General features: G+C 32.3%; 1 protein-coding gene across 3 annotated transcripts in view; it reads left to right on the forward strand.

Moving 5' to 3' along the window:
* Positions 1 to 353: 353 nt before the first annotated feature.
* The window catches only part of LOC128234082 (uncharacterized), a 41,237-nt gene continuing 28,919 nt past the window's right edge, over positions 354 to 12,671 (forward strand). The window contains exons 1-3 of one of the 3 annotated variants that reach the window (XM_052948074.1): positions 414 to 487; positions 2,921 to 2,983; positions 3,511 to 3,553. In XM_052948074.1, coding sequence (XP_052804034.1) covers positions 3,514 to 3,553 — 40 coding nt within the window. In that variant the 5' untranslated portion in view covers positions 414 to 487; positions 2,921 to 2,983; positions 3,511 to 3,513. Of the gene's footprint in view, positions 488 to 2,920; positions 2,984 to 3,510; positions 3,554 to 12,671 lie in introns of all 3 variants that reach the window. The other 2 variants (XR_008260867.1, XM_052948073.1) reach the window with 2 other exon arrangements.

Raw genomic sequence — 12,671 nt, forward strand, 5'->3', positions numbered from 1 at the left:
GTAAAGTATATAAACAATCGTATAATTGAGTACATAACTGACTATTTAAGCTTTAATAATTAATCATCAAAATATTAAAAATGACATATGAGGACCAAAACTGATCGACAATATTTATAGAAAATAAGGCAAATAGTTCGATATAAATTAATTAATTTTGAAATGGAATAACATTAATCTCAAAATTTTAATCATGCAAAATCGCAATATTATGACTGCAATATCGTCTGACTAGCAGACGACTTACGTTACGAAAATTTACGACAGGTATTGGTAATTGAGCCTTTTCGCGAAGTAAACAACTCGCTGATAGCACGTAAATGAGTTTTCGCGCATGCGTCGATTTTAAAAGCAATGTGTGTGTCATCTTATTTGTTTCATGAATAGAACTGAGGCATATTACTTCCTTTTCGACTGTCTTTCGTTTAACAATTGCAAATTCACATGGAAAACGGATATTAAATGTACTGCAATATCATTGTGTACAGTAAGTGAAACTATCTTAACAACTTTCGAATTAACTGTTTGTTAAATGTAATGAATAACAATAGTGTCATGACTTTTAACAGTAGCTAGTCTTTCCTCATTGTATGTTTATTGTTAAATTTTCATTAACAATACCTTCGTTTCATGACTTTGAATATTTTAACATCATGGTATATGGTTATACAACTGTCGACCATGCATCTGTTGCATTGGTTAGTAGTAGGTTATTATGTTCGCTGATACATCATGATAGTAGGAACTTCACCGAACATTTCACATGCAATGCACTGGTTCGCAGAAGTAATACCCTATTTGTTTCACGGTAACAAGGTCAAAGTTTATTGTTAGCAGACCATCATAATGGGACTAATACAAAGGTTGTTCGCGAAAAGAACAAATTTTGTTGACAATGTCACATTAATGAGAGAAAACTGGCTTAGTTCATCAAACGTTATATCAAGATTTCTATACAAAATGTATACTAGCCTCAGGTCAAAACTTTCTCAATAGTGTTGCATTAATTATACAAAGTAAAGTATCACCATACTTGGTTATATGTGAATACGTGCTAACATGTATAAATAAGTGTTACGTCTATTACAAATAAGGATCTTGTTTTAGAAAGAAAATATTCGGATGGCTAGGATTTGTGATTTTAGCCACAACGATGAATGGCCGACCACTTTTTTCTTCATCTTTAATTGATAGCCTGCCGTTCCTATACATGTAATGTCGCTTGCAGACAAACGTCTTCCAACACTTAGTTAGTGCCTGAATCCCTAATGAACTATTTATTGTCATTGCTTAGGCTTTTTCAGATTCGCGCTAAACTTTACAACACTGCACTATTCAATGACGCCTGTTGCCGACCATAAAGCAATGATTGGAAACAGACGTTAATGCTTAAAATATAGATAACGTCTTACATTTTCAGAAAATGACATGACACCTATGAAACATAATTAAGCGCCAACTTATCCTGTTTCAAATTATAGCGTTTTCATACTGTACAGATTGGTTTTAAATGTTGATAAAAATGTGATCTTTTTATGTTTAAATCCCCGAACAACACTCGTTTATGAATATCGTTTGACTACTTGGCTCTTCTCTGAAGTTTCAATCGTATTATTATAAACTATTGTCAGATAAGCATACATGCCGATATTGCATCATTTTACATAATTACGGTAGTACACCCCTAATGAAAACCTCCACTTGAAACTCTGCAATTTTAATGCTTTAGCCTATCTTGTTATGCACAGGACTACAAATCTTTTGAGGGTTTCAAGGTAGTGGTTCGAATCCAGCCAGAAGCACAAATATTTTTATTTTATTTTTTTTCTTCTTTGTTTTCATTAGCTAACATTTTTTACATAAGTTTATATAGTATTTTCATTAAAAAGGAATTTAATGCATTTCTACACATACATATTAGCTTCTGTGAAGATTTTATAACGTGCGGACACGGCTGAAATATGTGGTTGGGAATTACAAAGTTTATTATCTTTTAAATGAGACGGTAACACATTTTGATTTTTTGGCATAATGTTCCCAAAATATTAAAGATAATTATTTATAAAATAGGTCATGAGTACTTCTAGAACGTGTTGTTTTTGCTTTTAAATGTCGATGTTCCATTTTTACGCGGTCAAAACAGTATGTTAAAAAAATTAAATTACCATATGGCTATTTTTGTACAGTATGATTATATATGTTGGTGATGTGATCAAAAATGTATTATTTCTGAAAGCAAATATATTTCGTGTTACTGATACCAAATTATTACCAAAATGTTAAAAGAAAAATGAAATAAAGGTTTTTTCTTGTCTCCCGGTTGATGTCGTTTTTATCGACAAGTTTGAAATGGGGTAGGGTAATTCAAATTTGAATAAAATAATTTTTTGACCGTAAATATTTAAATTTTGTTTTTTAATCCAGGAAATGATACACATTAAGAAATTATAAAGCTGACCATAGTATAAAATGGTGCCCATTAGGGGTGTGTTACCTTAAAAGAATTAATTACGCAACAATCATGTCGCTTTTCCGCTGAGTTTCCCCGTTTAAACATAGCGCATAATGGTTTCCCAGTTTTAAAAGAGCCCAATGTTTTTTTCTAAACACGTGTGTGCTTAATAAGCATGTGGAAGGCACATAATGGGTACAGATAAATAAGTCGACGCTATTTAAGTTACTGGATTTCAGGTGGTAGGTCTACAACCCCAGTACATTTTGAATTGGAAAATGCGCAGAAACTACGAAAGATGCATATGTCGGAAATCATCAGTATGTACGAACCAAGGCGTTGTGCGCATCGATATTAATTTTAAGTAGGGTTTTGACAAAAAAATGTTTTCATCTGGTGTTTAGTCCCTTTAATTGATATGCAAACTTAAGGACGCATCATAAGCCTTTCAATTTTACATCATTTCAGCGCGTCAACACCAATGATACTTAAATTGAGTAAACTTCTTCATATATTTGTTCATCATCAAAAGTAAGTACTTTTCAATACAAGTGTGCATAAAAACTAGTCCAAGAATCAAAACTACCGTAGTCAGTAGGTCATTATAAGTGAAATAATCACTGCAGTGAAATTTAAGTGTAGGTTATAGCTTATGTATAACACATGAGACAAAAGAAAGAGATTATTAAATAAGCTCCAACTGAAATGATAATGTTCATTCAATGCGTTACACTTAAACTGAAACCGACCTAAAGTTTGAGTGTTGAAACTCCGGTATATAGATAAGGCCGAGTTCCAAGGGATTTTTAATGAGGAAGTGTATAATGATAAATTTAAGTTATATAAGAAAAATGATTTCATACTGATAACAGTTGTAATTAAACTTCAAAAGTGTGCTTAGAAACAAGCTAGCTCAAAAGTAGATTTTTATAAATGTAACGTGTATCTAATGTAGCATTAACAAGAATAGTAGCTTAAAGTCCTCAATTTACTGTTAGCATGTATTTTGTGGTGGCTGGTGTTAGCTTTAAACTCAAAAGCTTCATATGCATTTTCAGAAAATGCAGTCAACGATTTGCATTCTCTTCATTGCAATAACGGGTCAGTATTATTTTTTTATTACTCCTCTATACATGTATAACCTAACACTTTGACCAATTACTGTGTATTTTACCACATATTTTCATGTTCATGGTATCATTATCAAACTGACCCACATAATATAAAGCCTCAGATAAATGTCCATTTGCAAACAAACGGGTTACAGGAAATAGTGTAGTTTTATTAAGTTATTATCATAATTAAGTCAACATTGATATTGTATCAAGCTCTTGTGAATTATTTTCGTTTAACGGATATTTGCCAAAATTATTGGAGAGAGCGAAAACAATATATACAATTTTGTTATTTTAATAGTTCATAACAAACGGCACTGAGCGAAAATTGAAAACCGTTTTTTTTTTATAAAATCAACAGAAAGACGATTGATTCTTTGACATAAGATCATTGCCGTTTAACCAATTTTAACACAATATTGAATTTAATCTCTATTGGACAGTACACTAAATGAGCTTTTTACTTTAAATAAATAATAAGGCATAGAAATGGATCAACCAAATTTTTAAGATGAATATTTTATGTATGATGATCATTGCTTTAAGAAAATGTGTGAATCAGCTTACCTACAGGAATCACTTTTACATCGCATCTGTAGTAAGAGATTACTTATGATTGGTTTTGGACATTTAAAAAAAGTCATTAGTATCATGACTTGAATCAGATAATAGCCTTTTCAGCAAAACTGCTCTAAAACACTAAAAAGCTTGGACAAGCGGCAACTTGGTGTCTATATCAATATGAAAAACAATTCACGGTCAATTGATAGTTTTCATTTCTGAATCAGTGAGAAAACAACATTTCATCTCAATTTGAAAATTACGAAACATATGTTAACCGGAAGCCGCCATTTTTTTAAAGAATGAATAAAACGTATAAATGAAGCAGATTCGTGTGGAAGAAGGCATTGTAATATGATCATAGTTATGAATAAGGCAACACCGAACTCAGTTTCAATTCTCCTATGCAGTTGTAGTGGGGTTTTTAATGGGAAGTAACCAATGCTTGGAGTTGTATACTGTATATCGACCAGTTTAGCATTAGTTTCAATAAAATTCAATCAAAACAGAGGCTTCCGATAAGAACGCGTTGGTTAGAATTTTGGAAATGTAATGTTATTTTTTACAATAAATGTGTTGTAATCATTTTGGAAGTCATTCTTTACCTCCTCATGCACTAAATCATCATTAATTGAATCAATAATAATTGTGCAATTAAACATGTGTATCTGATACTAGTAGCTATAATATTGCGTTATTAGTGATTACTTTTGAATGGAAATCAAAATGATAAACAATGACTCAATTAAGAATAATTTGATTCAAGTCATAATACAATTGACCAATATTTTATCATATGACGTCAATGCTGAAGAAGTTTTCATAGTTTGTCCCAAATTGATGCATCAAAGTCAGTTTTTACCAAATTCTGACAAAACAACAGTTTCGAAAAAAATCACAAATACCGATGTAAACGCTAGTCCGGATAGACCATAAATAGGTAAGCCTAACCTAAGTTTATCACCTTTTTTGTTTTCTTTTACAGCATAATCCAGGATTCTAAAAACATCTCACTGACCTTAAAAGTTCTCTGAACATACCCTTGTACTTTTCATTTTGATAAACACATGGTATTGCATTTACTGCGATAATCAAAACGAATAAGGTCAAGAAATTTTAATTTATATGGAGTCTGATGTTTGATGATGCCAGAGTAAAACGTTATTTTTTAAACATCCGAAATCAATCTGAATGAATGTCTAAATACAGTTGCAAATGATGTTAAAGTGATTTAGGCAGATTTATATAAGTCGTTTCAAACTTTTGTCTAAAAGCAGAGTTATTATTAATTATGAATGATTGTCTTACTTAAAATAAGTTTTAATTATATACTTTATATTAGAAATTTGGTTTATTCATATTATGTGTGTACTAAAAACGGATGACTAAATAGTATGTAGTCGGACATTTTCGCAATGTCAATAAGAGTTTCAGTTCAAGATTGCATACAAATGGGTTAAAGGGCAACTTCATTAAACAATCTTTCTTATTCATATTGAGTATAAGAAAAATATATTTCACTCTTCGCTTGCTTCGGGTTTTATGAACACTGACAAAATTGTTGTGTTTTATTTTTTAGCTCGCTCGCTCATTCTTTTTTTTTAGCAAAAATCCAAGGAATGAAACATTAATTTGGTGTGGCCTTATAAGTTGTTTTAGACGTTTTCCTTAAAGCCGTTTTTATCATAAATAATCATTATACTTAAAATAATTAAAATATGCTAACATTATTTTAGAAATTTGATTAATACAGATATTGGGCTTACCAAATAACGGATGCTGAAATAGTATGTTGTTTTACCATTGTCCAGTAGCGATTCAGTTCAGATTGTATTCAAAATGGTTGAAGGGCAATAATATTGAAAAATCTTCTTGATATTGATAATAAGGAATAAAAATATTTTTCGCTGTTCGCTCGCTTGAGGTTTATACAAACTGACAAATTCTAATTTGTTTTTCGCTCGCTCGCTCCAAATTATTTTGGCAAAAATCCGAGGAAAAAGGAGGTGTGGCCAAAGAAGTAAAGCGTAAACACTGTTTCATAAGATATATATGGAAACCTTATCTCACAAAACTTTGGTTTTAAGAACAACAATAAATAAATTGAATCTTTACCTATATAAACAATATATGTTAAATATATGTCAAAGCAGATGTTAGCATTATACCTATAACGTATATGACCTATAGGTACAACGAATCCGTTAAGAAGTGTGTTCTCTCAGTTTCAACTATTAGCCAACAAATGGTTTCGAATCGCCGTGTTAAAGAATAATGACAATTGAAACGAACTACATGTACGTTTGATTTACTAAAACAAAGTGATTGAACATGTGCTTTCAGCAACTAAAATTAAAGAAGAACTTTGAAAAAATTGATGCAATTAAACATACACAAATAGTGCATACTTATCATTAAAAAGATAATGAAAATGTGTAAAAAAATCAGTTAAAACAATCCCAGTAGATAATGGCAAGATATGTCAATACGATACTTACATTCCAAATTATATCAAGAATCAATTGTGATGACACGCCATATTTTAAAACATAATTCAAATACACTTTTTTGTATTTAATATATTAAAATTACAACATGCATAGAATGGAACTGGGAATGTTTCCAACGAATATAGATATTTCATTGCAGTACATTTTTACTGTTCGTTTTTGAACGGGGGCCCTTCAGGGCCACGTTCATAGTAGGCACATCAGATCATTACTACAAATGATTACACGGTGATTCGGTCGAAATAATGCGCTCATTGAATGATTGAATACACATGACATTTTTAAACAAAACTTTAAACAAATCTGAATTAATTTGTATAGTAATGTACACTTGAACTCGTACATTTTGCATATCCCTGAAAATGCAGCTGAAAAAATTACAAAATGAATACAACATATTTATACGCAACCGCTCGAAAACGGCGAAAAGCTAAGTGTATTGTTACAGGTGTGAGTCGGTTATAAGAAGTAGTTACCATAATTGATTAATCGATTCCAAACAATTCTAAAATTTCCTTTAAAATGAAAATATATGTAAACACTATTTCACTGATCAATAAACAAATGAACGAAGTGAATGCTTTTTGGAAACCGTATATCGAAAAAGTATATTATACAGATTACTACGCCTATATTTAGCATGGTCATTTCAACTTTTGATCGTCGCCATTTTGTAAGCGCCCTGTCTAAGAGTGTCTTATTGACATCAGCTGGATTAAATGTGTATTGTAAGTATTTTATAATTGTTACACACAAACGGCTTTACGTGTGCTTGGCATGACAGTTATTGAAATTGCTTCATTATTTACACTGTATATTGTTCTTTGTGCAAATATATGTGTACGTTGTTTTATATGTGCGTGACCTACTGTACATTAATTGAGTGGCCTCAATCATGAACCTGCGTGTTTATTCTACTATTTAATTTGTTAAGATTACGATGTGAATTTGTGTATTTCATCTAGATAATTTTGATGACGTATATTATGCTTTTGTTCATATATGCATTCGTGCCGTTTGTGGGTCACACAGTTTCTTGACCTTAGGTGACCTACTACGTAGTTGATGTAGTGATGTCAAGTCGATTGTAGTTATCTCCCCTTATGAATCTCATGAATATTATTTTTTCACTGAAACCCAATGCTGGTTCTGGTTTTCTACACCCTTTAAACCACATATATCAACATTTGCGGAGAACCATGTGGCTATTTATAGTTAATTAGATGATGAAATATTCTGGGAACCAGTCAGAGTTCACTGAAATCGTGGTTTTTCTAAAAGAAAAACGAAAGTGAAAGTTTGATTAAACGTTTTTTCATGTTTTAAGGCAAGTACAAAGGATTATTTGGTTTGTTTTTAAGCATTGGAGAGGTCTCATAGTTTTTATCACTTTTGATACGATAACAACTGGACTATGAACGTTCTTAGACCATTTATAGACTTTGCCAAAATGTAAACAAAAATCCAAAATGGCTGCCTCGAAGTGACGGTGAAACCACAGTTTTCACTTAGTCAGATGTTTGATGATTAATGCATGAAACAGTTGCTGACAGCTTCAAACTGCATGTAAAGCTTGTGTAAATAGGTGTAAACATTAAGAATGAATACATTTTATGTCTACTCTTTAAATATTTTTTTTAAAAAAAACATGTTTTCACAAAGTTTGTGTTCGTCCCCAGCTGTATCGTACCGTTTTGTTCTCAAATATGTTTACAGTTTGTAAAAAAGACGTGTTTATATAAAATAAAGCCCGAGAAAAATGCCAGATTTAGGTTACAGCAGTAGTTTTCTAACTGAAACGTGATATTAGGTTCATCTTCAAGTGTTGGCTTCATCGCACCTGCCAGCTTTTGGTCGTGGTGGTACACTTAAAAGTTGGACCCAACAATTTAAACTGGTATGCCAGAGATGTGTTAATTGAGTATGTTGTATAGGCTATAAGGGCGTCAATGATTGTATGTTTGATAAGGTGTTGTTGATTTATTTATTTTCCTTTCTTATTATTTTAAACAGACCCGGGAGGAACTGTAGAGAACCAGCCAGACAGCCCGTCCGCCGAGATGTACTTTGTGTATGCCAACAAGCTGTAATTTGTTAGTACTTCAAGATCATAGAATGGAAAATTGTATCCAAACTGAAGTATAAAGTGAGTAAGTTTGGGTACTGTTTGTTCCATTCTTAAATGAATTTCTTTCATGTTGTTTGTCAATCATTTCTGGTGCGGCTTTGATAATAATATTATTTTCTAATGAAACTGCTGACTTGTATTAGTCTTTGGTCTGTATTGTGCATCTATTCGAACATTTTGTTTGCTCTTTTAAGCTAACATTACATTAATTTAAAATTCTATAAGCAATTAAACAAAACTTGATTAACATTTGATGCAGACTGATGTTTTATTTAGTGTGCATATGATTTTCAGCTTATGGACAAGAAAACATCTACTTCAACAATCACAGCAGCACAATGAGATCCCTATTTTAAAGAAATAATGCCACCTTTTATTAATTCATTAATTCATTCTATCAATCATTCATATATATAATAATATATATTCAATCAGTTTATACAGTGAAAAACTTGACATTTCTCAAGGCAAAAGAAATAAAAAGTGAGCCGCTTTCATAAAGATTAGAGCCTTTTCCCTTTATGCATTAAAAAAACAACCTTAATATATTATAAATGTCTTAAAACCCTAATGTATTGTTTATTTCAATAACCAGCCTGGTTGCTGTAGCCACAGGGGAATTTTCAAGGACAAGAACCAGTGCTGGTAAAAATGTGGTTTGTGTGGTTTTCCATACCGGCTCTCAGCAAGGATCTCCGAGAAAGGATTATCGTCTCCAAGTAAGAAGAAATTCTAACATGTCTGGTTTAAATGCTTTCAAAATGCATCTGGGTACTCAATAAGATGAGATTAACCTTTGAATTGTTAAAAACTGATAGCAAAATGTCCAAAAGACTACATATATCATAAAATTTGTCCTGAAAATCTTTCAATTCATGAGCTTTTCTGCATATTTATCACATTTATGACTACATATAAGGTTGTGTATGCCTTAAATGAGTGTTTACAGGCCTTTTTCAAACTTTAACAGTAGTGGCAGATTGTTTTATAAGTGTAAAATATTGCTTTTGTGTCTTGCTTGCAGATCATGATGTGCCAATAAGCTCCAGCTAGCTGCGCCTTTTTCCTCCCAGCGGTAGTCCTGCAATCTGAATCCAGGAGATGCAGCGCTGAATCCAATATTTCAGAAGAATGAAGATGTGAGTCAACTCTGTAGTACTTGTTTGTGTGTAAATGATCAAAAGAGTGAGATTTATAGCAAATCAGGTGTAAATAAGCAACTTCTAGACAATGGTGAAGTGCTGTACTCTGAATTCAATGCCAAATATAGCCTTCAAAACAGATTCTTTAAGTATTTTCTTTTATAAAATGGGCATATTAATGCTATCTCTGCATTTTCTACATCATGTAGCCACCTCATACATGAAAACACTAGAAGTTGTCTTAAAAATTTCAGTTTTGGTGCTGTTTGGCTATTTCTGTTGTTGCACCATTTGTCCCGGAAGCAAACAATTTGGCATATATTGGTGTTTAGACTGTCTATAAACACATAATCACTAAATTTATTTTGTTAAACTAAACAGTTCTGTTGCCTTTGTATATAAGTGGATAAGAAACATTTTGACAAGTTGAAGCATTTCAGTTTGGCTCTATGTCATTTTTTATATAAAAGGCTAAGTGCAAAAAAAGTGCAAAAACCTTATTTTGCTTAGAAAAAAATCTTAAAAGAGTAGGCAGGCCATTTGTGGTGCTGTTCTATAAACACTATTGAAAGCTACAAGGAAAACTTTACTTGGTCAAATTATTCCAATGCATAAGGAAATAATGGCTCTTCAAAGGTTTCCAGCTTTATACCATTTGAGGGAACTGGATGTTTCCGCTTTTTATGAAAATACCACAGGTGCTAATACTTGTCTCATTCATTTATTGTTTAATATATCTTTTCCAAACTTTTAGTATGAATTGCATATAGCCTGAATATGAATATAGGAGTTGCTTAAATAGGCTCAAGACCACAGTTATCTGCACCCCGTTGTCCAAGATCTGGATGTGAAAACAGAAAAAAAGTGCTTGTGTTCAAGTATCAATATTTCATTAAAGTTGAATGAAAGAGAATAAACAGATGGCCATTTTGCATAGAGCTTTACATAACTGGACACTGTATTGCAAAAACTGATAGTTTTCAGTGTAAAAAATGGAAAAATCATTGCCTGTGGAACTATGTAAACTGGTTGTTTGTAGCCTTATTCTGTCCTGACCTCAGGGTCATGTATTACTACTCAATTTTGTGAGACAACGCATTGATCAACCCTATGTTTCCTTGTGATTAAATTTTGTGTCTTGGATTGTTTAACAGCAGCCAGTTACTTGTTTTTCAATTGGGTCTGTTTTGAAGTGAAAAGCCAGGTTAGTGTCTATATGAAACATAAAGTAAAAATAACTGTGGTCTCACACTGTGTCGTATGCAATTCTATTGCCACCTATGCAATTCCGTCACCTTAATGCTCATTAAACGTGTAGTTGCTATCTTGCCTATGTTTCATACGCAATTCCGTTAACTACTATGCATATTAACGCCCTATCAGAAAAGTGGCTATCATTGCCTATGTGTCCGGTGCAATTCTGTTACCTCCTATGCAGTTCCGTCACCATAACGCTCATTGAGAAAGTATTGGCTTTCATTTCCTATGTGTCCTAAGCAATTATGTTAGCTCCTATGCAAATCTTATGTATTAACAGTCATTGAGCATGTAGTGGCTATCATTGTCTTTGTGTCCTATGCATTTAGTCAAGGTGGCTGTGTCCGCTCTTTAACTTTGTCATATATGTATTGTTAGGGTTTGGTATATTTTTATCAACATTAAAAGTTGACATGTTGCATGTAATTTAGATACCCACAGGTCAGGTTTTATTTACTATTTATTTTCATACAATGCTTTACATTGCATTGCATATAATATATATATATACAGGCAAATTCAATGAATTCATGTCCTGTCTCTGAATGTGTCAAGTACAGGAATCAAGGGGTCTTTAAAAAATCCAAATTTCATTCGACCAATAATGGCTACTTAGCATAGCAATGCCAACATCCCTTCCCAAAGGTCAAGGTACATCTCACATTGTCATCACAACGGACTCAATTCCGCAAATCTGTTCTTTCTTTTAATCAATTTCTTTTTCCATCTTACCGAAATTTCTTTAAATGCATGCCTTTTTCAGAAGTGAATCAGTTCCCACCATTTCACCTTCAAATGACATCTCTTGTTCATCTAGACCTGTTTGTGTGTTCATAATCAATTTCTTTTTCCATCTTACCGAAATTTCTTTAAATGCATGCCTTTTTCAGAAGTGAATCAGTTCCCACCATTTCACCTTCAAATGACATCTCTTGTTCATCTAGACCTGTTTGTGTGTTCATATAAAATGAACAACTACTCAGAAGTTTAAGCACACATAAAAAAATAGAAGTTTCTATAAAGTTCCAAAAAATTGTGTTGTAGTCACTTCCTTATTCTATCATGCAATGAATATTAATGACTATGTATGTGGTATATGTACTTTCAGAAAACTGAAGCCTTCACAAGGTCAACACCACCATGGTATTGATTTACTCAGCTTTGATGTACTCAGCTGTGATGTAACATGCCTTCAAGCCACTATCCTTAAGAACATTCAGAAGTTCTAAATGGACCATTGCCCTGTTGCCTTGGAAATCATTATGAGGAGGAGCACACAAACTGTCACTTGTTTTGAATTTGAGATGTACCACAAACTGACCATAAACTTTTCGGATGCTCTGTTTATTTCATCTGCCAATTTCGATGTATATTTTACTGAATAACGACAAACAGTCTTACTCATAAGCATCTCTTACTCATTTGTATTCCACAACTTAACATGCTTGCAATTACACTGTGTCAGCTTTCATAATATAGCAATGCTGCAATGACCATATTTTTTGT

The sequence above is a fragment of the Mya arenaria genome, chromosome 5 (assembly GCF_026914265.1).
Source record: "Mya arenaria isolate MELC-2E11 chromosome 5, ASM2691426v1".
Classification (NCBI taxonomy): Eukaryota; Metazoa; Mollusca; class Bivalvia; order Myida; family Myidae; genus Mya; species Mya arenaria.